We start from the raw sequence: 26,236 nt of genomic DNA, 5'->3' as shown, positions 1-26,236 counted from the left end.
ACGCTGTCCTTACCAGGAACTAATGCTGCGACTGAACGCATTTTTTTCTACGGTAAATAAAGTGTGGAGATCAGAAAAATCACAATTAAGTGTTGAGACTTTGAAAGCCATTTTATGTGTGAAATATAATTTAACCAATTCTTGTGAAAATTTTCATGACCTTTTAAACGACAGCAATCTACCAAAAAAAAAAAAAAATCAAATGAGAAATATGACAAAGAATAAAATACTACACATAATTTTTTATTTATTATATTTGTAAATTGTACTTATGTTGAATTAAAAAAAATATATTATAATACTATTTTTGCGTTCTATGAAAATTTTTGTTGCTCCATATAGACCAAATTTTTAATCAAGAAATGCCCCTCCCCCCCAGAGTCAATGGTGTCCCTCTTTACCACTGTTAAAATCTGGTCACCTTAAGTTAAGCAGCAGTTTGTTGCCATCCAGTAAATCCTATCTTCTCTAAGTGTTTGCACTTCTCCTCCCCAGCCAGAGGGTAAATAGCTTAAACCACCCTATTCAGGAGACGAGTAGCAGAAATCCAATTAGTGTGTTTGCCAACCACACGCTAGGATCCTCTCTGTGAAAGGGATCAATCTCATTTTGGTCCATCGACTAAAATGTTCTCGAATATTCTATTTACATCCTCCCCTAAGCCCTCTCCTAAAGGCGCAGCCTTTACAATCCCCTGGAAACAAAGGTCCGGCCTGGCTAAGGAGCACGCTTGGCCTCCCAGACCTCTTTCTCCAAGGCATGAGTCTCCCAAACGCTCAGGAACCCCAGGAGGCTTACAGCCAGGACAACAGTGGGCCATGGCAGTTCGTCCCAGCAAAATCTCCAAGGCCCCCTTTTCTCTGACTTCTTAGGGAGCCAAAGTAGCCCAGCCTAGGCTCATTTCCCTAGCCCTGTGGTCGGCAAACTGCGGCTCTCGAGCCACATGAGGCTCTTCGGCCCCTTGAGTGTGGCTCTCTCACAAAATACCACGGCCTGGGCGAGCCTATTTTGAAGAAGTGGTGTTAGAAGAAGTTTAAGTTTTAAAAATTAGGCTCTCCAAAGCAATTTCAATCATTGTAACTGTTGATATTTGGCTCTGTTGACTAATGAGTTTGCCGACCACTGCCCTAGCCCTTCCTTGTTTCATTGTTCCCAGCTTTAATAAACGTCCTCTAAAATTCACCTGGTCTTGTGTTGCGAATTTTTCTTGCATGGATTTAAGAACCCACACACTGCCTGTCGCCGTAGGCAGACCTGCTTGGGCCAGGCACCCTGTCGGGTAAGAGGTGTGCCTTCAGAGGGCAGGGGGTGGGGCCGTGCCCGGTGCATGCTGTTTGCCCCGTTGGACTGGGGCTTGGGCACAGGCATGAGTCTGCTCTCCTCTGATCACGAGGGTTCAGAAGCATTCCTCCCACCCAACAAGCCTACCTTTGGGATGAACCCAAAAGGACCGAAAGCAGGCTCTTCAAGACATCATTGCACCCCCATATTCATAACAGCACTATCCATAATAGCCAAAGGTGTGCTGGGGCCCAGGACAGGCCGCCCCGTGATATTCCATGGTGACCTAGTGACTGTTTCCAACTGCAGTCACCTGGGAGGCAGCAGGAGCAGGATGAGGCCTGACTCTCCTCTGTGTCCCTGAAAGCAGGAGGCAACATCCCAAGGGCTGACACAACCTTATCACAGCTGGGAATCCGGAAGGAGAGGGCTGCCAACAAGCCTGTCCCGCCCAGCCCAAGCCCTGCTTACATTCTTTTCACTGAGCGGTGACTTTCTCCGTGTTTGTACAAAATGTGTTTGTACAAAAACATAGAAAGGTACCTGGTTCGAACATTTCTTGAGCCTCATTTTCTGACCTGAGCATCACACTGTGGTTCTCCGGCACATGTTTTAAACTGGTTTTTCTCCGTGAGGACTTATCGGAGCCTAAATATCCTTATTTGTGTCCCAATATTTGGGTTTTTGCAGGGTGAACTCCAAGGCTGTTTAAAGAGCACGACTCTGCTCCCAGGCCCACAGAGCTGTGACAGACAGACACGAGCAGAGTCAGTGTGATGGGCCAGGTGCAGAAGGTCACCAGGGCAGAAAGCTACAGGCGCCCAGCAGCGGATAGCTGTAGGGTGTGACCTCACCACCAGCGTGGCCTTTCCTCCCCTAGCATATCCATGGTCATGTGGTTTCAACTTCTTGACCTTTTCTCCCTAGAGATAACATTTACCCTCATGTTTTACTTCAGCTATGGGTCCAAAAAAGCAACCCCATGGCTGACCTCAGGACCAGCTGCATTGAATAATGGCCCCCTGTGCTGGCCAATCAATTAGTGGAGGCCACAACTCCAAAAGGACACACCTGGAAAAGAGCTGAATATTCTATTAAGATCTTCCTCTGAGACCTCCCTTAAAATCTCCACCCTTAAAACCTTTAGGATGGAGGACCCAGTGCCTCTCCTTTTCCTACCCCCACCCCCACCCTTAAGCATGTTACCATTACCTTCTCACTCCCAAGCTCCTAGGGCCCTTCCTAACTCAATTCCTCAGTCCATTTCTTAATTTTATAAAGAAATGTTCTCTTATAGTTTAAGTCTTGGCTCTGAATTCTTTCCTAGCTAGAACTCAAGTACTAGGTTGCTGAATCCAGGTCCAGTCTGACCCTACCGCTTAGACACCTGGTGCCGTTCCTGACGCCTACAACCGAATGCTCTCTTTGTGCTGTCTGATTTCTGTTGATAAATAAACTAGAGGCCTGGTGCACGAAATTATACACTGGGGGGAGGGCCTCTCTCTTGTAGTCAGGGACCCCTCTCTCCTTCTGCCAGCCTGCCTGCTGCTCCCTAGTGCTGCCACTGAGGCTCCCGCCACCACCACTGAGCTCACCAGCCATGAGCCCAGCTTCTGGCTGAGCGGTGCTCCCCCTGTGGGAGCACACTGATCACCAGGGGGGAGCTCCTGCATTGAGCATCTGCCCCCTGGTGGTTAGTGCTCATCAGAGGGACTGGTCGTTTTGGTCATTCTGCTGTAACAGTCACTTAGGCTTTTATTATATAGATAACCCAGAACTTGTGCTCTATGGATTGAACCCAAACTAGGACCTGACAAATGCCTCATCATGTTACCCACTGTTCTTGCATCACAGCCCTACTTTCGATCCCTGAGTCAGCAGATTCTTGGGTTTTGCAGTTGCTTCCACCTCTCAGAGAACCAGTGATGGAAGTTTGTGGTCTTCCCCACAGCCACTCCCCTCTTTGATCAGCAGCCCCTGCGCTTTGCCTTTGGAAAGCCTTGCTTTGTCCCCTCCACATTGGACATGTCTCTGGTTCACACCAAGGCCGTCCCTGATTTGCAAATCATATCTGAATAAAGCACTCTTTTAATTCATCTTGGAATTTTTGTTAACATTCTGTTAATCTAGTCTTGTAACAATTTTTATTATTTTATTTCTAGTCCAGTATTAAGAACTAAAGGGTAGAAGGGGGAGAATTATCCCCTCTCCAACAGGTACAAGCAATTCACATGTCCGTCAACAGATGAATGAATAAATAAAATGTGATGTCCATACTGTGGATGAAAATGGGGTTCTATGGAAAGTAACCTCACAGAGAGATCTGACCATAAATTCCTAACTGGGCAGGTCATGCTGAGTAGGCATGTCCCAGGCCTATAACTTCTTCAGCGGAAGGTTTGTCCTTTGCTCTTGTGCATCCAGGTTAACACACCTTTGAAATATCAGAAGTAATATCCCTCAAAGGGGTATTAACCCTTGAGAGAACACATAATCTTTTTCTCTTTAAAAAAAAGTGTTTTTATTGATTTCAGAGAAGAAAGGAGAGGGAGAGAGAAACATCAGTGATGATAGAGAATCATTGATCAGCTGCCTCCTGCATGCCCCCTACTGAAGATTAAGACCACAACCTGGGCATGTACCCTTGACTGGAATCAAACCTGGGACCCTTTAGTCCACAGGCTGATGTATCCACTGACCAAACCGGCTAGGGCCCTTTTAATTTTATTGTTGGAAATATTTCATAGGTCCTTCTTTTTCCCACATTAACCTCTTCAGCCTGCTCCCATCCCCCTCACCACCCAATTGTCTGTATCCACGGGTTATGCATATATGTATACAAGTTCATTGCTTGATCTCTTCCCACCCACCTCCCCTGCCTTCTGAGAGCACATAATCTTGTTAGCTATTGAACTCTTACTTACTTAGCATACTTAAAAATGGTTAAGATGGTAACATTTTATGTCATGCTTTTTACCATATTTTAATATATATATTAATATATTTTTATTGACTTCAGAGAGGGAGAGAAACATCAATGAGAATCATTGGTGGGCTGCCTCCTGTTTGCCTCCTACTGGGATTGAATCTGCAACCTGGCATGTGCCCTGACCAGGAATTGAGTTCCTGGTTCATAGGTTGACGCTCAACCACTGAGCCACACTGGCTGGGCATAATGATATATATATTTAAAAACAGCAGAAACCGGTTTGGCTCAGTGGTAGAGCATCGGTTTGCAGACTGAAAGGTCTCGGGTTTGATTCCGGTCAGGGGCATGTACGTTGGTTGCGGGCACATCCTCGTTGGGGGGTGTGCAGGAGGCGGCTGGTCGATGTTTCTCTCTCATTGACATTTCTAGCTCTCTATCTCTCTCCCTTCCTCTCTGTAAAAAAAATCAATAAAATATATTTAAAAAAATAATTAAAAAATAAATAAAAACAACCCTTCTTCCCAGCTTTGCCACTGGGTCCTCCTCCCCACCCCAGAGCCTTCCTGGGTCCTCCTCGCTTTACTGAGACAATCTCACCTCCAAGAGTTGCCTGCCAGCCTCTGTCACTCCCTCTATTCCCTGCATCCTCCTCCTGTTGAAGGGGAGCAGAGTTTGCCATCCCAAAATATGCCTCTTTGGGGGATATTGATTACCTTATGCTGGGTAATTTTTGAAAAATGTTGTGAATTGATGAGAGAGGAGAGAGGAGAGAGGAGAGAGGAGAGAGAGAGAGAGAGAGAGAGAGAGAGAGAGAGAGAGAGAGAGAGAGAGAGAGAGAGAAAGAAGGGAATTTGTCGTCCCATTTATTCATGCATTCATTGGTTGCTTCTTGTATGTGTCCTGATCAGAGATAGAATCCACAACTTTGGTGTATTGGAGTGAAGCTCTAACCATATGAGCTACCCAGCCAGGGTGGGAAACCTGTAGTTTTAAGGCTATTTTCCTTACTGAAAGAGCTACCGTTTCCCCGAAAATAAGACTGTCTTATATTAATTTTTGCTCCCAAAGATGCGGTAGGTCTTATTTTCAGGGGATGTCTTATCTTTCTATGCTCTAGGTCTTATTTTCGGGGAAACAGGGGAAGCATCTGAATTCCTAGAAACTTATCAATGGAGGAAGCAGACACTTAACTTGCCTAACAGCCTGACTCCCATTTGCTGTGCTTCGGGTCACCTTCCAGGCCTGACTCCCCACAACCTCCCTCTTTTTTTGTCTTTAGCTGAAGATGGTATTTAAGGTGTGGCTTCCACTCTTTGGGAGAGTTACTCAGCTGATCTGGGTCTCTCCCACGCCTCTAAGTGGAATACATGTTGTTAAATGTTAATTTGTTTTCTGCTGCTGATTTGTCTCATGTGAATTTGATTATTACACCGGCCAGAACCTGGAAGAGTTAAAGAGAAAACCACAGTCCCAAATGGCATCACTATGAGCTAGTCACACCAAAGCCGTGCTTCTGTGGCAGGCGGACTGTTCTAAGCTAAGGGCAATTTTGGCTTCAGGCTCAAGAGAAACTTGTGCCCCTCCCTTGCCTAAAACTTGAATTAAGAGAGATGGTAACTATAATCTCTTTTTGACCCACCTGTGGTGGGGCAAGCTTCTATTTACTAAACATCTGCTCTTCTAATCCTGTCTCGACCAGTGAAGCCCCGGGGGCACCTTCCCTCACTCCCCCCCCCCCCCAATGTCAAGTTCCCTGTCTGTCTGAACCGCTGGTGCGTGTGGGTCTGACTCTCATGGATGTGGGGTTCCCATACATATGTAGGTATGAAGTTTAGTCAGGTTCTCTTGTTAATCTGTCTCATGCCTATTTGATGATTAGACCAGATGAAAGAACCTTAAGGGTAGTTTTTTTTTTTCCTTTTGAGTTTCTATGTTAATAAAAAAAAAATATATATACAACCCCACCATAAAACCCATACAGAGAAGGCTCAGAGAAGTTATATTGCAAAAGGTTTTAAATTCATAACCTAACTCAGTTATGTGCAAATTCAAACTTTTCATTCCAAGTGTTAAATACACCCTCTCCCGTCTCCAGACTCTCATTTGTGGTCATCAGAGGCATCAGCCCTCCTCCTCCCACTTGCCGGAACGCCCACCAATCTTGCATTTGCTTCAGCGCCGCTCCAACCCAGTCGCCCTGACGTCCGGGACCTGGTCCTGGAAGTAGCCTCCGTGGTGCTTGCCGGGCGGGGCCGGTGGCACAGCCCTTGGGGGAGCTGCCCGGCGAGGCCAGGAGCCGCCTGCAGCCCCGCCCTTCCTGGCCAGGCTGCCGCCTCCAGGCTGGCAGCTGCCCAGGAGCCAGCCCCGCACCCTGCACGCCCAGGTCTTGGCTCAGACACAATAGACACAGTCCCTGGGTCTCCACGAGGCAACCGGGACTCCTCACAGCAAGACGACCACCCAAGTGTTCAAGCTGAAAACCTTAGGCAGCATTTTAACTGAGTGGGACTATCAGGCTGCTTGTCAGCAAAAACTTTATCTTATTTACTGGAATAATGGCGTTTGATGTACCCGTTGCTGACTGTACAGGAAGCCTTTCAAACCCATTGTAGGTCCATTCTTGCTAAGAAGATTTTTTTTTTAAGTTTTCTTATCGGAGTTATACATGTATGTAAATTATAAGATCATTCATGTTTGTTACAACAAAACAAAAACAGGAGATCCAAGATGGCTGCGCCCAGGTGAACACCTAGCCGCAGCCGCACACAACAATTTCAATAAAATACAACTAAAATATAAAACGGACATTGCCCAGAACTACAGGAAGGTTGACTGACTGGAAATTCTACAGCGAGAAGCAAGGAGAAAACCAAAAGGAGGCACGGAGGAACTGTAAAAGCCCAAGGTACGGAGACACGCTGCGCGCGCGGAGAGGACGGAGCCAGAGAGGAGGGAGGCCGAGTGCCTGGCTGGCGTTCCCTAGCGGGAAGGAGATAAAACTCCGACTGTGCTGGACCCCCGACTGCTCTGAACCCCAGTTCTAAGCCAGACCCCGGGGACTCAGGCTCAGCCATAGGGAGCCGGGCTGTAAGGCGGAACCCCAGGGAGAGGCGAAAGGAGGTCCCGGAGGTGCGCACACTGCACACAGAGAAGGGACAGTCGGCTGTGCCGCGGGATTGCCCTGACGGGAAGGAGACTGGGGCTCCAGACTGCTCTGAACACCACCTCCAACTCCACTTCAAACGGAACTGAACCCCAATACCGGGCTCATTGTGGGAGAGCATAGACTGTTTGGCAGCAGGCGAAAATCGAGGGCACCTTTCTCTCAGAGGCGCCAGCAGCGAACACTGAAGGACCCGCATAGGGCGGGGCTGACGGAAGCCAAAGCTGCAGGCTCCACCCTGAAACCCCATCCCATCTGTAACTGCGAAATGCGACAACAAAATAGATCACAAATGCGACAACAAAATAGATCACAAACGAAAGAAATGGAGGACAAAAAGCATCTGGATATAGAGTTCAAATCTACGCTTATAAGGTTTTTCAAGAATTTCCTAGAAAAGATGGATAAGGCCTATGAGGATAGGAAAAGAGATCAACTAGAATTAATAAGGAGTCAACAAGAAATGATAAGGGATCAACAAGAAATAAAGAATACATTGTCTGAAATAAAAAATATTTTACAGAGTCCTAAAAACAGAAGGGAAGATCGCAAGAATCAAGTCAAAGATTTGGAACATAAAGAGCCAGAAGACACTCCTCCACAGAAGCTAGAAGTCAAGAGAATCCAGAAAATTGAAGATAATGTAAGAAACCTCTGGGACAACTTCAAGCGAACCAACATCAGAATTATGGGGGTCCCAGAAGATGAGAGAGAGCAAGATATCGAAAACATACTGAAAGAAATAGTGACAGAAAACTTCCCCCACCTGGTGAAAGAATTAGATTTACAAGTCCAGGAAGCACACAGAACTCCAAACAAAAGGAATCCAAAGAGGACCACACCGAGACACATCATTATTAAAATTCCAAGAGCAAAAGACAAAGAGAGAATATTAAAAGAAGCAAGAGCAAAGAAAGTAGTAACCTATAAAGGAGTACCTATACGATTGTCAGCTGACTTCTCAACAGAAACCATGCAGGCCAGAAGGGAATGGCAAGAAATATTCAAGGTGATGAATAGCAAGAACCTACAGCCAAAAATAATCTACCCAGCAAAGCTATCACTCAGAATCGAAGGCCAGATAAAGAGCTTCACTAATAAAAAAGAGCTAAAGGAGTTCATCACCGCCAAACCAGAATTATATGAATTGCTGAAGGGGGTTCTTTCAGAAGAGAAAGTAAACAAAGATAAAAATTATGAACAACAAATACGTAACTATCAACAAGTGAATCTAAAAACCAAGGAAATTAAAAAAATCTGATGAACAATATTAACTGTTGAATATAATAGAATCAGAGGTATGGAAGGGGAGTGAACTGATGATTCTTGGGGAAAAGGGGAGAGGGGGGCGTGGGAAGAGACTGAACATAAACTGTGCACCTATGGATGAGGACAATGGGGAGAGGGGAAAAGGGTGGGGTGGGAACCTGGTGGAGGAGAGCAATGAGGGGGGGGGGGAAGGAACATTTGTAATAATATGAACAATAAAAACTTATAAAAAAAAATAAAAAAAAAAATAAAAATTAAAAAAAAAAAAAAACAAAAAAAACAAACAAAAACAGCAGTCCCCCTCCCCCCGTGTTTCCCATTTCAGAGGCAGTCATCTTTTCCTTGGCTTTTTAATTTTATATTTACCAGTTTTCAAATCACATACTTGTTCATTTCCCCCCCTCACTTAATATGTTGTCCTCAGACAGAGTATGTATCAGATATTAAACTGATAGGAATAGGTACTACACTTAATCTTAGCCAAAAGAACGAGAAGCAATTACTTATTTATTTTTATTTGTTTTAATGCCGTTAACATTTTTATTTATTTTAGAGAAAGAGGAAAGATGAGTTGTTCCACTCATTTATGCATTCACTGGTTGTTTCTTGTATGTGCCCTGACCCAGGATCAAACACACAACCTTGGTGTATCTGCGAGGTCTCAGCTGGGGGCTGGATAGGAGCTGGGGATCCACTCCCTGAAGCAGCTCTCACAGGATGATAACTGGCTTCTCCACAGGCTGCTTTAGCTTCTGAACAACATGGCAGCTGGATTCCACGAGACAGGAAGAAGCTACCAGTTTTTCTTCCTTCCTTCCTTCCTTCCTTCCTTCCTTCCTTCCTTCCTTCCTTCCTCCCTCCCTCCCTCCCTCCCTCCCTCCCTCCCTCCCTCCCTCCCTCCTTCCTTCTCTTTCTTTCTTTCTTTCTTTCTTTTTCTTTCTTTCTTTCTTTCTTATTTTTTTAAAAAAATATATTTTATTGATTTTTTACAGAAAGGAAGAGAGAGGGATAAAGAGATAGAAACATCGATGAGAATCATCGATCAGCTGCCTCTTGCACACCCTCTACTGGGGATGTGCCCACAACCAAGGCACATGCCCTTGACCGTAATTGAACCGGGGACCTTTCAGTCTGCAGGCCGACGCTCTATCCAGTGAGCCAAACCGGTTTTGGCTCTTTCTTTCTTTTTTGTAAAAAATGTTTTATTGATTTCAGAGAGGAAGGGAGAGGTAGAATCATTGATTAGCTGCCTCCTGCACAACCCCTACTGGGGATTGAGCCTGCAACCCAGGCATGTGCCCTTAACCGGAATCGAACCTGGGACCCTTCAGTCTGCAGGCTGACGCTCTCTACTGAGCCAGGGCTGCCAGTTTCTTATGGGCTTAGAAACTGGCCCATTGTCACTTTGCACATTAATGCCTGTTAGCAGCTATAGGGCCTGTTCAGATTCAAGGGAGGAAACATAGATTCCACTTCCAATTAATGAATTTAGCTGAGGTATAATCGACAAATAGGAACTGTACATATTTAAGGTGTAAAACTTGATATTTTGATACATGTATCCACTGTGAAATGATCATCATAATCAGGTTAATCAACATTCTCATTCCTTACCTCAAAATCACCATTTTCTCTTCATGGTAAGAACATTTATGATCTACCCTCTTTACGATGGCTGGGTATCTTAGTTGGTTAAAGTGTCTTTCCAATATGCCAAGATTGCACGTTTGATCCCAGTTATCCTCACGACCATAAAAGAATCAACCAATGGCCCAGCCGGTGTGGTTCAGTGGATTGAGTGTCACCCATCTACCAAGAGGTCACCAGATGGATTCCTGTCAGGGCACATGCCAGGGTTCAGGCTCAATCCCCAGGAGGGGGTATTCAGGAGGCAGGAGAAACATCTCTCATCAATGTTTCTCTCTCTGTTTCCCCCCTCTCTCTTAAAGCACACACAAAAAGGAATCAACCAATGAATGCATAAATAAGTGGAACAAATCAATTTCTCTCTCTAAAATTCAATCTATAAATTTTTTTAAAAATTATTAAAAAGAAAAGATCTAGCCTCTTAGCAAATTTCAAGTGTACAACATATTATATATTGTTACCTATATCCCATGCTGTACATTAGGTCTCCAGAACTCAATTCATTTTCTCATCGAAACCTTCTACCCTTTGACCTCCATCTCCTAATTCTTTCCCTCCTTCCCACCATTCTATTCTCTGCTTATATTTTGGATTAGACACCGCATATGAGAACACACAGTATTTGTCTTTCTGTGCCTGGCTTACATCACTCAGTATAATATTCTCTAGTTCATCCATGCTATCATAAATGGCAGGATATCGTTTATATTTATTTTTAAAGTATTTTTTAAAGTATGTTTTTATTGATTATAGAAAGCGAGGAAAGGAGTGGGAGAAAAACATGGAAGTGAGAGAGAAACACCCGTCAGCTGCCTCCTGCATGCCCCCTACTGGGATTGAGTCTGCAACCTGGGCATGTGTACTCACTGGGAACTGAACAGACGATCAATTGGGCACAATGCCCTACCAACTGAGCCACACTGGCCAAGGCAGATATCCTTTTGCAAGCCTGAATAATATTCCCTTTTATATATGTACCACATCTTTTCCCCCCATTTATCTGCCGACAGACACTTAGGTGTGTCCTTACTTTGGCTTGATCACGAGGACCTGTTTGCTCACTTGCTGGGTGTCAGCATTCTCCTAAGCCCTCTCTGCCGTCTCTTTGAGCTCCCTGTCCCCAGGAGTCCAGCCTCTGCCCTTCACTCTGTCCTATCTTTTCCCTGCCCCTGTCGTTTTTGTACCCACTCCCTGGCCAGAGCACTATAAACCTCGGCTGTCATTCCCACATCTATTCCTTGGTAATTCCTGTCACTGTGGCCCCCAGCTTCTCAATCCAACTACCCCTCCCTCCATCCCTGCAGGGATCTTGGCCGCAGCCGCCATACAGAACCCCACGTTCTATTCTCAGCGCGCAGCTTGGAGGGCGGGGAGGCGCTGGCTTGTGTACCTCCTTGGCTCAAATCCTAGGAAAATCCTCACGACCATCTGAAAAACCTAGGTGAGTCTTCAGCTCCTCGGCTCTTCCAGCTCATTCCAGCCCAGGGCTCTGCCCTCGCGCCCCTCCACTGACCACCACACTCCGGCCTCAGGGTCTGTGCCTGCAAATAGCCACCAGGCTGCTCCGAGGCTGCTGTCCACACATGGCCTCCCTTCCCTGCTTTACCTTTCGTGCCATCACTGCCACCCGCCACACTAGAAATGGGGCACCCCTCCTGAGCCTCGGCGCTCTGAGCGCTGGCACACGGCGGACACCCGCTGTCGTTGGATAAATGAAGGAGGGAACAGAGGCCACGTTGTGTCCTGATGAAACCTTCAAGGGCTCTGCACTGCCCAAAGGAGAGTGCGCACTCCGGCAGCGGAGGCTGGAGGTGACCCACCTGCTCCTGCCCCTCCAGCACCACCTTGCACGCCCCTGGGCACTCTGGTCCTAGCGCCTCAGACCTTCACTGCTCCTCTCAAATTCCTTCAAGCCTCAGTTCCTTTGCCATCTTTTTCTGGGTGCTATTCCATTGTGGTTGGGAATATGCCCCCCAGACCCGGAACTTTGCTAGAACCTCGCTATGTGGAGACTTTTTTGAGTCTGGAGACTCTGTTAAGAAGCAAACAAGTCTTTGTTATCTTTTTTTAAAATTTTTTATTTATTTATTTTTATTTTGGGACTCTTCCTTTTTGATGAGATTTTGGGTCTCATCACCCCTTTTGTCAACATTCCCCAAGCATGGGGCAACAGAAGGGGTTGTCTTCCTTTTTGGACCCATGGGCATGGTCCCACCCATGTCCTGCATGTGTGGGTGCAGAAGGTGGGCCCAGGGAGTGGGTGTGGAGGAGGGCAGATGCCTGGCTGGGCAGTCTTGCTACGTCACCTGGCCCAGAGACCTGAATCCATTCTGGGGGCAGTTTCCACTCCTGTCAAATGGGGCGGTGGTGGTGGATGGGGCTGCTATGGCCCTTGTGATTCTAGGGACATCAAGGCCTGGCCAGCAAAGACCTTCCTCGCTGACCAACCTGGCTACTCCTCATGGGCCTGGAAGGGCTGCGGCATACGGAGGGATGTCTGCTGGCCGGGCCCATGCTACCCCCCACGGAGGCCCAGCTCTCTGACCCACTGCTCCTGGAGGGTATGCCCCCTGGGGCGCTGCTCTGCCCTCAGTTCCCAGGCTCTAGGGGAGGCCCTGGGGGATAACAGCAGAGAGGAGGGCTGCTCCTCAGGCGGTGGGGTAGTTGAGGGGCTGGGGTCCGGACCTCACCCTGGGCTCTCACTGTTAGGCCACCCAGGCTAGGAAAGAACCCAGAAATCTCCTCTTCCAAATAACAAACCACCAGACGCCCTCCTCTTCTCTTCCACATACTGGGTTCTAGAAGCCTCTGGGGACAGGAGCAGAAAGGGGATGGTGGCCCCTGGGGCAGTTCTGAGTAGCAGGATGGACAGACTGAAGGTTGACTGAGATGTTAGAGGAGGAGAGAAGGGAACAGGGGGCAGGGACAGACACGTGTCCTTGGTCCCCTCTGGCACCAGGCCAGTGCTGGATGGACAATGAACCACAGCCCACTGGTGACAGACTACAGCAGCCATGCCCAGGCCCTGCGAGGCCCTCCTAAAGGTACTGCGCTGAGTTTTCCTTTGGAGAACATTCACTATAACTAGACCAAACGAGCTTGTTACCCGCCCCCCCCCGCCCCCCCCCCCCCCAATGAAACAGCACGGTGAAGCCAGTCCTTGGTCACCATGGTTCTCTAGTTTCTGGCAGCTACTGGGGAAGCCAACCTGTGGTTCCCCAGTTTGGTGAGGAAGGAGCAGGGGCTGTGGCCAGGCTGCTGGGGACAGTGCTGCCCAGGGGCCTGCCATCTCTGTCCCTGCGTTCCTGAAGATGGTGGTTGGCATCCGTGGATGTCAGATGCTGACAGGTGACTAGGCCAGAGGGTGGGGCTGGAGGGGCCATTGGCCAGGCTGGGCCACCAGGAGCCCATTTCTGCTCCCTGGTTGGGAAGGCAGTTTGAGGGCCCCTCTCATGTCCCACAGGCCCAGCCCCCACTTTGTTCCCAGGCTCCTTGATGCTGCCAGGGTGAAGACTGGGACGGAAGGTGTGCTTAAGTACTAGCTTGCACCAAGGGTAGTAACGGGGCCAGAGCTGTACTGGGAAGAGGGGACGGGGGTGTTACAGAACCACTGCCCCATCTGGGGTCTGGCAGGCAGAGAGGCAGTGGTGGGGGCAGGGATGGGTATAGCCATCAGCAACAGGGATGGGTGAGCTGCCGCCTGGATACTAATGATATTTCTAATCAGCCAGAACGAGGCGCTGGCATCCATCGGCCAGGTGGCTAGCTCTGTGAACCATCCTGGAACTGACAGGAAGGCTCCAGAGAGTGGTGACCCAGCTTAGCTGTGACGGGTGGAGCCCGAGCCAGGGGCACCCTGCCAGCCCGGCCTCCCCCCGCGCCCTGTACGCCAGGCTGCACTTCACACCTGGTTTTATTCCATGACTGATTTGCTGGACCCCATTTCCTGGGCAGGGGAAGGCAGTGGGTGGCCTGGCAGGAAGGGGGGCTGGCCTCCCAGGAGGGCGGTACCACTCGACTCTGATAAGCAATGGCCCGTCCAGCCCCACCCTCTTCCCTCCAGTTCATTTAAAAACCGAGCTGCAAAAGTAAAATAGAGTGAAAAAATAAAAACAAAACCCTGAGATGTTAAAAACCAAATTAAAAATCCCCTTTGGTGTCAAAATGTCCTATTCCTAAAAGCCAGTGGGTGGGGTAGGCAGTAGGGTGGTGGCTTCAGTCCTCCTGCTCATGGTCATGGTCACAGTCACACTCCTCCTTGTCCTGCAGGCCCAAGAGGTCCTCGGTGCCCGGCCGCTTCAGGATGGCGCTGTACTTGAGGGCGGCAGCCTCTGCCCGCAGCACCACCTCCACCAGGCTGAAGATGGTGATGACCTGCAGCACAGAGTCCGGCAGTGACACAGGTGGGTCTCAAGGGGCTGCCCATGGGACGGGAGGGTCAGGGACAGCTCTGCCACTATCTGTCCAGCAGGGTGCCTGGGACCACTCACTCTGCCTCTTTAGGCCTCTGTTGCCAGTCTGAGAGCTGAGCCCACTCAAATACTGAGGCCCTGGGGCCCTGGCACACAGTGAGCACTCGGTATAGGCAGACGGTGGGGTCTGGGCTGGCCTCGGGAGCATGTTTAGGTAAAAACTGTTATACAGAATTTCTTGGGCAGGAGGTCCATGGCTTTCACCAGATTCTCGAAGCTTAAAGGCCCTGTTTTAAAGAGCCAGGCAGAACCTCCCCTCTCTGTGCCTCTCTTCACAGAGGATGTCCCCAAGGGAGGGAGGTGGTACCAGAAAGCTAGGAGGGGATGTGGGTGAACTGGTGCCCACCAGCGGGGGCCTGGGTGCAGGGGAGAGGGCGGGGCCGGGGCCACAATGGTGGTCTGGGAAAGCAGCGCCAGCCCTGGGTTCTGACCTGCTGCACTGGTTCCTGCTCCATGTCCTCAGGATCCCAGACAAGTGTCAGCACCGGCTTCTTGCCCACCTTCCGGAAGTGGTGGGACCGCAGGGGCAGGGCCTGGGGGTGCAAACAGCTGGGTCTCAGGCCCTGGGCCTGGATGCAGCCTCCTAACCATTGACCCTGCAAAGCCCTGACTGACCTCAAGGGAGCTCCCTGCCCTGACCCCCACCCAGTAGCTGGCTGCTTGACATTCTGGGGGTACCATCCCCATCCTCACCTCTGGGCAGCTTCAGGGAGGCCCTGCCTGGCCATCTTTGGCTGGGGCAGGACAAGGCCAGTACCTAGGCTCAGTGTGTTATTCGGGGGAAGTAGCGGGTTTGTCCAGGCTCATCAGGACCTGGGCCTGAGGTGGAGCAAGCATCTGAGGCTGGAGGGCTGCTGCCCCCTGCTGGCGCTGGATGTTAGCACAGACTGAGGGCTGGGTTGTCTACAGCAGTGTTTCCCAACCTTCTCTCATGATGAGAATCACCTGGTGGAGTTGTTAAAACACAGATTCCTGAATCCCAACTAAGAAGTGCTAAACTAGAATTTTTGAGAACATATAGGTAAAATTGCATACCTAACTTAGTGCTCTGTATATAAAATCTGTCTTAGAGCACTAGTTAAGTATACAATTTTACCTATATGTTCCCAAAAATTCTAGTTTAGCACTTCTTAGTTGGGATTCAGGAATCTGTGTTTTAACAACTCCACCAGGTGATTCTCATCATGAGAGAAGGTTGGGAAACACTGGTCTACAGAGATGATCTAGAATCCAGCTCAAAGTCAGGACTTAAGGACGAGAATGCTGATTGGTTCCAGCTGGTCTCTGTTCTGTCTCTTCTGTTTTACTCCATGTTAATATCATGTTTATTCTACTATGTGCTGGGTTCTGCATACCCCAAAGTGTTTTGGATGTTAATGACAAGGTAGGCTGAAACCGCTCCGTCAGGTGGCCTTAGACAGGCACCAAGAGCCTGGAATAAATAGCCATCGGAGCAAAGGCTGGTCTCTTCCTTTAGTTTAGGGGCATCACTTTCAGAGAGGCATTGGACCATTCATTCTGGTCTTTTCTTCTCCCATGTTCTTATAAAAAAAATCTCACAAAGACTGTATACCCTGCCATCCTGCACTGGTTATGGAGGCACCTGTTTTCTGGGACCTTGGAGAAGAAGACCAAGCCTGAACCCTGGCCTGGACCCCCTCTCCCAGAGAGCACAGTTGGGTATCTTGGCAGGGCCCATGGGAGGGCTTGGTGCTGGTCTGGGAGCGGACCAAGGTCAGGGGCCCCATACCCTCTGCCTCTGTGTGCCAGCAGAGCCCACATCTGAGCGAGGGTGCAGTGCAGTCATCACCAGAGCTTGGATCCCCAGTGAGGACAGGGACAGCAGGGTCCTCGCCGGTGCTCCCATCCCCCATGCTTATATGTCCACTAAGGGCTGTCCCTGGGCCAGGATCCCCCACCCCCACCTCAGATGCTAGGAAAATATGAAAAAGACTCCAGCGAAGGGAATGGGACAGGCAGGGGAAAACAGAGTGTACTTAGTGGATGCGGCTTGGTGTCTGAGGGGGAACCGCACAGCCCCCGCACTCATTTCACAGTCGAAGGGTGTCTATCCTCCCAGAAGGTCTCTAACCGAGGCCTGGATGCCCCCCACATACTCACATTGCAGTAGATGCGCTTTTGCACCCCGTAGCGTAGTACCAGCACGTCGAAGGCTTGGTTCAGGACGCCCATCACCATGGCTTCCGACTCTAAGGGGCCACTCTCCTGCAGGGCAGGGCAGGGCAGGGCAGGGCAGGGCTGCAGCCAAGGCTTGGCCAGGGAGACATCCCCCCGGGGCCCACCCTGGCGGCTGAAGGCCCCTGGGATCCGCCAGGGCCTTTGTGAGCAGCTGCCAGGAGGGGAGGAGGGGCAGACAGAAGGGGAAGGGGTGTCAGGAAAGTGGCCTCACCTTGACCAGGATGGCAAAAAAGAGGCTGGTGCTGAGCTCATGCACGCGCTTGGCTGCCATGCGGCGGTCATTGCAGTGGTCGGCCTGCTTCTGCAGGACACTGGGTTCCACATCTGGCACCGCCCTGTAGCCTGGAGAGAGGGTGGTTGGGGGCGTGCTATCGGGGAGAGGGGTGCGGTACTCTGTGCATGGGTATGGCTGGGTGATGGGTGGAGTGGTACCCTAGGGGCCAGCTCCAGAGACTGAAAACGATGGGGCAGCCTTTGTTTGGGTTTCTAATACTCCCCTCCCCTCCCCCAAGGTGGCTTCCCCTATAGGGACACAAGGAAGAAGGGAGAGTTTCAGGTCCAGAGTCCGTGCTGCTGGAGCTTCCACAGCCATAGCAGTGAGCCTCTGGGCACCCACTTTGGGGGGTGGGCGGCCAGTAGCTGGCCACAGGCCTGCATTCCTGGGCTGCGTCTCTTACCGAGTGTAGCGGCCAGGAGACGGTGCACCATGACGTCTGCAAAGCGGCGGATGGGCGAGGTGAAGTGTGTGTAGAGTGGCACGTTGAGGGCATAGTGCCGGAACTGCTCCTGGTCCTGCAGCATCCCTGAGCAGAAGTACAGCGCCATCTAGGGGGATGGGCGGTCTTAGAACTTGGCTAAGCTGGGCAGGGCTGGGGCAGGGGCTCCATACCCCTTGCCCCCAACACTCCACCTTGTGCAGCCAAGGGAGGCAAGAGTTCACCAGCGTCAGTCCTTCTTGTCCCAGATAATCTGTCCTGGGGCCAAGACCCAGGTCTGAGTTCAAAAGGCCCTCAGGGCAGGGATCTGACTGAGGTACAGGAAGGGGCAGGCATTGCTCTGGGGCTCTGCAAACAGCCCCAGGCTGGAAGAGTCCTGTGCTCCTGGGAGCCCTGGCCACAGGCCTGAAGCTGCTGGCCCTGCTTCCCGAGCTCTCAGGGCTGGGAAACAAGGATGTGCTGCTGCCTGGGAGCCAATGAGCAGGTTCCTCATTGGAGCCAAAGTCACACCCTGTGTGTTCACTTGCTCCCCTCACGGGCTGCTTGCCACGCTCTCTCACCCTCACACCCTTCCGTGCGCTTACTCAGCCAAATGGTCAGCTGGCCCCGGTTCCTGTGTACGAGGCCCTGGAACCCAGGGCACAGCTGGTGGTGACCTGCTCAGCTCCCCAATTTGGCTTCTTTTCCAGCTCCTGCTGGGTCCTGGGTTATGTCTGGGGCAAGTCACAGGGGGAGGTGGGAGCTGCCTCCACTCTGAGCCAGTTTGTTCTCAGAGGTGGCCCAGTTCCCTAGATGAGCTGGGTGAAGAGGACAGAAGGCGTGGCTCCCTTCCTGGCTGGCAAAGGGTCTCTTGGCAGGGTGGGATAAGTGGGGGCTGTCGCTTTCCCACAGTGACCAGCCCTCCTTGGGACAGCCCTCGTGTCCTGTTTCAGCAGTTCACTCAGGACTTTCATGCTCACTGCTGCTCCCCTGCCTGGTCCCCCACCCCACCACAGTTTTTAGGGTTGGGAGAAAGGGACTCTAGACTGTCTGGTCACTCCCTGCCATCAGATCCCAAGGCAGAGGAAGGCCTCTGAGGTCACTGGCAGGAAAGGCCAGTCTTTTTCAGACTCAGGAAAGAGCTCCTTTTCATGGAGCTCCAGGGCTGGTTTGACTTTGGATGTGGATGGCTCTTGGGTCAGGGAATGGGGGCCTCACTGGTCCTGGATGGCACAGCCAGGGGGGCAGTTCTATGGCCTATGGGCAATTAGAAGCAGAGTAGTGTTGAGTCCAGTGGTCATAGGTACATTGCCCCCCCCACCCCCATGTGGGCTTTCAGGTGCTTAGTGTGGAGCAGGGTAAGGGCAGCTAGACCTAAACAGGCTCCGACAGCTCTGTCCTTGGCAGAGTTATAAGATGCCAGAAAATAAGTCACCTGTGGCCAGATGGGGCGATCTGGTTCTTGTGAAAAGAATGAATAGTGCTGAGTGACCAAGCCCCTGAAAAATGGTTTGTTACTGGCGCCCCCCCCCCAAGGGCTTCAGCCCAGAGATAGCCCCATCAGCATCCACAGCTCCTGCTGGCCTGACAGTCCACTGGGCTGGCTTCTTCCCAAGATGCTCGGGCTTGCAGGGGTTGAAGCTCAGCCTTAGAGGACTGAGAGGCTGCCAGCCTATCATCCTGCCTGCAGACACAGGCCCACAGTCTGACCTCTCTTCTCCTGGCTGGTGAGAGGGAGACTTCTCTCCCTGGTGTCCACAAGTTGCAGTGGGGGCTGAGGACCACTCCTCTGTACAGGATGCTTTGGGAAACTCTCTCCCCGCTCCAGGGTCCCCATCTGGTCATGAGTGCTGACCATCCCTATTCCCTTCCCCACCCTGGTCTGGTCTCTGAGCATTGGCACTGAAGGCTCGGTGCCGGCCCTATGGTGACTCCCTGTCCTGTGCCAGGGAACAGAGCCCCAGAGGCCTCACAAAGGGTCAGCAGGGCTCAAACTGGGTCCTCAAGCAGGTCCAGTCAAGCTGTCCTTTAGCAGATGAAGCAGGCAAGACTGGGCTGGAGGCAGATCAGGCTCAGCTCTGGACCCACCTGTCCCAGGGGACATCTTCACCACCCTTCCGCTCAAGTCCTCTGCATGTGCAGAAGTCATGGATGCTTCTGGGAGAAGGGGAGGATGGGGGACAGGCCCCTCCTTACCTGCATGGGCCGGGAGCACATGCTGGTGAGCACCTCCTTCCGGGCCAGTGAGTACTTGTCATCTCCAAATATTTCGGTTATACTTTTCTAGAAGCAAACCCATGTGATACGCAGTCAGGCTTTGGGAGAGGGTCTGGGACCCCTGTTACCTGCAGAGCATCTGAGAGCAGCTTCAGGGAGGGAGGATCAGTTGAGGGGCCCAACCCTGCTCAGACGGCCATGAGTGGGGCACAGGGGCTAGCAGCCCCCGCCTGTGTCCCACGCTGGGCTTGCTTCACAGGCAACTGCTCCAAGGTCATTCCTATCACTGGCAGTTGGCTGGCTTGGACAGTCTGCTTCCAGCTGTCTGACCCAAGATACCTCTGCACCCGCCCGAGGCGTGGGCACAGGTGGAAATAGTCTCCCTTCAGTGGGATCAGATCTGGGCACTGGAGTCCTGAACTCCTGGAGGCTTGGCTCGAGGCAGAACACCTGACACCACTTACTATAAAAGGCATGTTATGGCTTCCAGTGACCCAACCCCCACTGAAGGCCTCTGGGCCAAGCCAAGTCCATGCCTGGCTACAGGACCCCTCCCATGGGCTGAACCTCAAGTGACTTCCCTTGCCCAGTCCTGGTGGGAAGCACAGCCCGGGGCCAGAGCCTTGCAGGGGAAGTCCTGGCTGAAGAGGAACAAACCCTGGTGGAATACAGAGGCTGCTGCGCCCACAACACCGTCTTCCCTCCAAACAGGGCCTCTCTCTGCCTCCCCCAACTTCCCAGCCCCCAGCACTCACATTGAGGGCCCCAGAGGAGGTGAAGTCCATGGACAGCCCCATCTGGTCACAGAATTCCTCCAGGTCATTGAGCATCTTGGTCTGGGGTGGGGGGTGCCGGCGCAGCAGCGCCCTCTCGGGGTAGGCGCGGTAGATTTTGTGGGCCACTGCCATATTGGCCAAGAGCATGAACTCCTCCACGAGCCTGCAGGGGAGGAGCCGTCAGGGGCCAGGCCATTCTTTCTATCCCAGGCTCTCTGCTAGCTGGCCCTCTTGCACCCTCAGGCTCAGCCTAGAGATGCCCCCCTACCCCCATCCAATCTACTTTGTTCCTCAAGATGCTTTCTCTATCACACCCCTCATTGCACTAATCAGTCCACAAGACTCTTCTCTTTTGCAGTGTCAGCTTGGGCACTGTCTGCCCTACTAGACGGGGCTTCTGGAGAGCAGGCATGGGGTCTGTCCCATTCTCTGCTTCACCCCGGGACTTGGCAACCTGTCTGACTCACAGAAGGCACTCAGAGAAGATCTCTGTAAGAAAACAATGTTCCCCAAGAATCCAGAGGACTCCCTCTCTCCTTGGGGAAATGAGGATTTCTGAGGATGAACGGGAGAGTCCTCAAGACAGTAAGAGTGACCTCAAACATCCTGGGACAAGGCAAAGGTGCTGTTGGGGTGTTTAAACCCCAGTCAACCTCTTAGGAGTTAACACTCTAGTTCTGCTTCACTTTAGTATAATCAGGATCAACAATAAGTACGAAAAGATAAGGCTCAGCAAGGGCCCAGGGCGAGAAAGAGGACTGATGGAGGAGGAGGAAGTGTGCCAGAACTGAAGAGTCAGGTGAAGTGAGAAGCTGGATCACAGAGGCCTGAGGTCAGCAGCCCCACCCCTAATCTGAGGCAGCCTACATGTTGTTCCCCCACCTGGGCTCCCACGCATCATACGGATGGTACACAAGAGCTGAGCCTCTGAGAAGGGGGCTCAGGCATGTTCTGGTGCCATGGTGGCCAGGGTGCCCTGAGTGGGGAAAGTCTTGCCCAGAACGGAAGACTCTGCCCTGCCTTTAATCTGAACTCCAAGTTGCATGTCAGCCTGTGCTTCTCCCACCAAGACAGAGAGCTGAGGGAGGAAGCTCCGGCAGGCCGGGTAGTAGCTGGCAGCCCAGCTAGAACTTCCCCTTTCTGGGGAAGTGCTGCTGGGTTAGTTAGCCTTGTCACCCGACCAAGCTCTTGGAAAGAAAAGCAGCCAGGTGTGCTGTCTTTCCTGGAGCATGCCCTGCCTTTCTTCCCTCTCAGGCATGCCTCTCCTAAATTGTAAGGGTCCCCATGAGATTTGCAACCAAGGAAGCAATGCGCTGCGGCAGCGCATCCATCGGTCACTGAACACCCCCTGAACCTATCCCCAAGGCCCCCATTTCTCTGACTTTCCAGTGAGCTGATAGCAGCCCCCACCTTGGCTCCTCTCTTTCCTACAACATTCCTAGAAAGCCAAAGCAGCCCATCTAAGTTTTCTTCTGTTGCTTCTTTTATCCTAAGCTCTTCTTGTTTCACTGTCCCCAGCTTTCACAAATACACTCTCAAAATAAAAATTAAAAAAAAAGATCCCTGGCCGGTTTGCTCAGTGGTTAGAATGCTAGCCAGTGGAACCCCGAAGGTTTGCAGGCTCCATTCTCAGTCAAGGGCACATACTTCACACCTTGGTTGCAAGTTCGATCCCTGGCCCTGGTAGGGGTGCATGAGACAACCAATCAGCGTGTCTCTTTAACATCAATGTTTCTCTCTCTCTCCCCTGCTTCCCTTCCATTCTCTCTAAAAATTAATGGGAAAAGTATCCTTTGGAAAGGAAAGGAAGAAAGGAGAGGAGGGGGAGAGAGGGGGGGTGAAGGAGGGAGGGAGGGAAGGAGAGAGGGAAGGAGAAAGGGAGGGATGGATGGATGGAGGGAGGGAGGAAAGGGAGAGAGGGAGGGGAGAGGGAGAGAGAAAGAGAGGGAGTGGGGGAGGGAGAGAGGGAGGGAGGAAGAGAGGAGGGAGGGAAGAAAAGAGGGAGGGAGGAGGGAAGGAAGGAAGGAAGGAATGGAGGAAGGGAGGAAAGTAGCCAATGACAGGAGTGGGCCAGGCGGAGGGGGAGCCTGAGTGTGTGATGCCCCTCCCACCCCAGAATGAACATGCTTCAGCAGAAGTTTGGCTCAGGTTTACCAAGCTGTCCCAACAGCACATCTGTCTCTCCCAGAAGCCCTCTCTATAAGTCCTACACCCCTAGCCCCTCCTCTACAGGGACTGCTTTGGGCCGGCGCACTATGGGGCAGGATTACAACTTGGGTATAGGACACAGGCTTGGACCTCTGCTAGCCCATGTGCCATACAGGAAGCCAGTGCAGGGAATGGGAGTTTCTTCATTACCACTGAGATGCCCTAACAGCCTTTAAAGTGGCCTCTTAATCCCCCTTCCCCCCCCCCCCCCCCCCCCCCGCATCTGTCCTGGAGCACATTACTCCCTGTGGAAAAACCCTTGAGTTCAAGCACCTGAAACCCAAGCACCAAAAATAATCTCCTCAGATGAAATCTTTACCTGGTTCCACGTGCTTTTTTTTTTTTTTTTTTTTGAAAGAGACATCAATTTGTTGTTTCACTTATTTATGCATTCATTGGTAATTCTTGTATGTGCCCTGACCAGGGATTGAACCCACAACCTTGGCATATTAGGACTATGTGCTAACCAACTGAGCTACCCTGCCAGGGCTCACATGCTCTTGCTGGAGGACCCTGAACAAGTCACGGTCCCTTTCTGACCCTCCTTTTTCTCAAATGTAGAAAAGGAATAATAATAAACAGCACTTCTTCACACTGGAATAATACATATTTTAGGGCCAATCCTGTGTCTCAAGACACAGGGAGTGCTTTCCTCTCTCCCTGCCCTCCATGCCAAGTGACCAGCCTGGGTGTCTCTGTGATTTTCATCCCTGCCATCTGTCCCCCTTCCTCACCCTTGTCATACCTTCCCTAAAGGTCCAGGCTGCTCTCCGTCACTTGTGTCACAGTCTAGCGTCACCTAATGCTTCATATTTGGTTTTCTTATTGGGATTTTGTCAACCCAAGAGGAGTCTCAATTCCTGCTCAATAAATGTCTGATTTATTGTCTTCTCTTGGTCAGACACTGCAGGCCATCACCTCCTAAATTCTTCAGATACATATATATTCATTCACTCGTTTGTTCACTCAACGAACATTGCTGTGTGCTAGGCAGGTCTAGGCTTGTCTTCCCATGCAGTCAGAGAATAGTTGTGGTTTTGGAATCCCCTGTCTCCAGTCTACCAGCAATCTAGGGTGAAGACTCTGGGTTGCATTTTGCCATTATGGCCAGCAGGGGGCAGCATGTCCCCACAACAGGGCTGTAGGGCAAAGTATTGTAGCAAAGCTGAGATGGGGTGCCTTCAGCCTGTCCCCTCACTGGGCTCTCCCCTCCTGGATCCAAGGAACTGAATGTTTGGGCAGCCTCCCCAGGCAGAGCCAAGCTCCTGTTCCCAGTTCTTGCCTTAGTTCTCTTCTTATTCTCTTTAAAAAATATTTTTATTGATTTCAGAAAGGGAGAGGGAGAGAGATAGAAACATAAAAGGTGAGAGAGAATCATCAATTGGCTGCCTCCTGCACACCCCCTACTGGGGACTGAGCCGGGCATGTGCTTTTGACAAGAATCTAACCCTGGACATCAGTCTGCAGGATGATGCTCTATCCACTGAGCAAACAGCTAGGGCCCTGCCTTGCTTCTCAAGGTCTTCAGGTAAGGAGAATAGGAGAGGAAGGAGGGGGAGGAGAGGGCCAGTGTCCAAAGCCACAGACTGACACAGACCCCAGTCAAGCTGTTCTCCAGTGACCCCACTCCTTGTCCTCTCTGGACCCCCTCTAGGTAGACCAGAGGCTGGTGAGAGAAAAACAAGTGTGCTCTTATTGACCTTGAGAGCAAAATTAGGTAAAGCTTTGGATTTAGAGGCCAACCTTGGACAGGGCGTTGGTGCCTTTGGGGGGCTCCGATTCTCTCTGAGTGTCTCGGCCCCTCCCTTGCAACAGAGTGACAGGAGTTAGGAGGGAAGCCTGTGGAATCCCCTCAAATTATTTCACTGACATCAAACATTCATCCCAGAAAAATATCAATGTCACCAAACTGGGAGGCTGTGCAGTATTAAGCCCAGTTCCCTTAGTGCCACCATGGCTCATTAGTGTTTTAGCACAGCTGCACGGACCATTTCCCCACAACCTGTCCTTACAATTCTTCTTATACCAGCAGGTGGGAGGGGGAGGAGAAGGAGAACCTGCCAACAAGTGAGCATGAGAAAGCAGGAGTGAGGCCTGGAGAGCCCTGGTGATCAAGCCCGGGGATGGCTGGGAGAGGTGCAGCACAGACAGAACTAGGTCCCCAAGGACTGCAGAAACAGAAAGGCCAAGGAAAAGCCAAGCGCCAGCAACCAGATTCCAGAATTCAGGATTCACCGTCAAAACTTGGCAGGCACCACAGGAGGGAGAACTGGGCTGGCCAGGGCGAGTGTCACAGGTCCCCCACGGGTCAGTTCCCTAGAAGGACCGGCAGGGGGCCCCCAACATCTCCCTCCCACAGGACCTGGGACGTGGCAGAAGCATCTTAGAACCCAGGAACTTCTGAGTAGGAAAGGGCATCTGTTTATAAGCTGCCCAAGGTCCAGGGTCTCTGGGCTCCCATTTAGTGTTTTTCCTTCATCAAAGCCAGCTCTGGGGCTGAAGTCAGGGAAAGGGGACAGCAGGGTTATCACAAGAGGAGCTCTGACAGCTGACCCCATCAGCAACACCCCTTCTTTTTCCTCTTTTGGGGACGGCAGTGCTGTATTCACAGGCCCACAGCCAGGCCTTAGATGACGTCCCGAGCTGTTCTGGGTGGTTAGGACACACCTCTGAGAGTGAACTGCACACACTGGGGTCTGGGAACCCCAATGGAGATGGAGCCCTCCCCCTCCCATCCCACCACTCATGGCACAGGCATGAGATCACTCAGTCCTGCTGGGGGAAGGGGGCGGGTAAGCTGGAACTCAGCAACTGCCTGACAACTGCTCTAAATAGGGGCTCAGGAATGGCCGCCAGCCAGCATCACCTTCCAGAACAGCAAGCCAAGCCCTCAGAGATGAGGCCTTAGTCTCAGGCCTGGCATCTGCTGAGCATCTGGAGCAAGTGCTCCTGGGGGTCTACCACTCTGGAGGTCTGGGGCGGGCTCTGCTGTGATAGACAACTGCATGGTCAACTGCGGGCCAGGCAAACACTTGCAGCATCCCACCTACCTGGGCTCTGGGCCTCCAGAGGACAGGTGAGAGGCTATTCATTCCAGGGAGGAGCTGACCAAGCCCAGAAATATCAGAGTCCCTCACCTGCTATGGCAGATGGCAGGTAAGACTGAAAGCAACCTACACACAAGTACACACACTCTTCCCGCAGCAAAGATGACTCTGTTCTAGAATGGTGTTTCCCAAAAGGTGTTACTGTCACTTAAAGAATAAAGTATAGCCTGGCCAGGTAGTTCAGTTCGTTGGGCCTTGTCCCATGTACCAAAAGGTTGCCAGTTCGATTACCAGTCAGGGCACATGCCTGGTCAGTGCATGTACGGGAGGCAA

At 51.2% G+C, this 26,236-nt stretch overlaps 1 protein-coding gene and 1 pseudogene across 8 annotated transcripts in view; both read right to left on the bottom strand.

The window, feature by feature from the left end:
• Positions 1–9,025: 9,025 nt before the first annotated feature.
• LOC118710067 lies at positions 9,026–9,142 on the bottom strand (annotated as a pseudogene).
• Positions 9,143–13,418: 4,276 nt separating this feature from the next.
• The window catches only part of DIS3L2 (DIS3 like 3'-5' exoribonuclease 2), a 279,142-nt gene continuing 266,324 nt past the window's right edge, over positions 13,419–26,236 (bottom strand). For 7 of the 8 annotated variants that reach the window (XM_045575690.1, XM_036420600.2, XM_036420601.2 and 4 more), the window contains 7 exons: positions 20,628–20,811; positions 19,852–19,938; positions 17,638–17,785; positions 17,172–17,302; positions 16,883–16,987; positions 15,193–15,294; positions 13,419–14,663 (listed from right to left, as the gene is read on the bottom strand). In XM_045575690.1, the coding sequence (XP_045431646.1) occupies positions 14,505–14,663; positions 15,193–15,294; positions 16,883–16,987; positions 17,172–17,302; positions 17,638–17,785; positions 19,852–19,938; positions 20,628–20,811 (916 nt within the window). In that variant the 3' untranslated portion in view covers positions 13,419–14,504. The remainder of the gene's footprint in view (positions 14,664–15,192; positions 15,295–16,882; positions 16,988–17,171; positions 17,303–17,637; positions 17,786–19,851; positions 19,939–20,627; positions 20,812–26,236) is intronic. The other variant, XM_036420607.2, reaches the window with a different exon arrangement.

This window comes from Pipistrellus kuhlii, unplaced genomic scaffold, assembly GCF_014108245.1.
Source record: "Pipistrellus kuhlii isolate mPipKuh1 unplaced genomic scaffold, mPipKuh1.p scaffold_m20_p_7, whole genome shotgun sequence".
Taxonomy (NCBI): domain Eukaryota; kingdom Metazoa; phylum Chordata; class Mammalia; order Chiroptera; family Vespertilionidae; genus Pipistrellus; species Pipistrellus kuhlii.
Note: the sequence above shows the minus strand (reverse complement) of the source record. Positions and strands in the feature narration are given on the sequence as shown.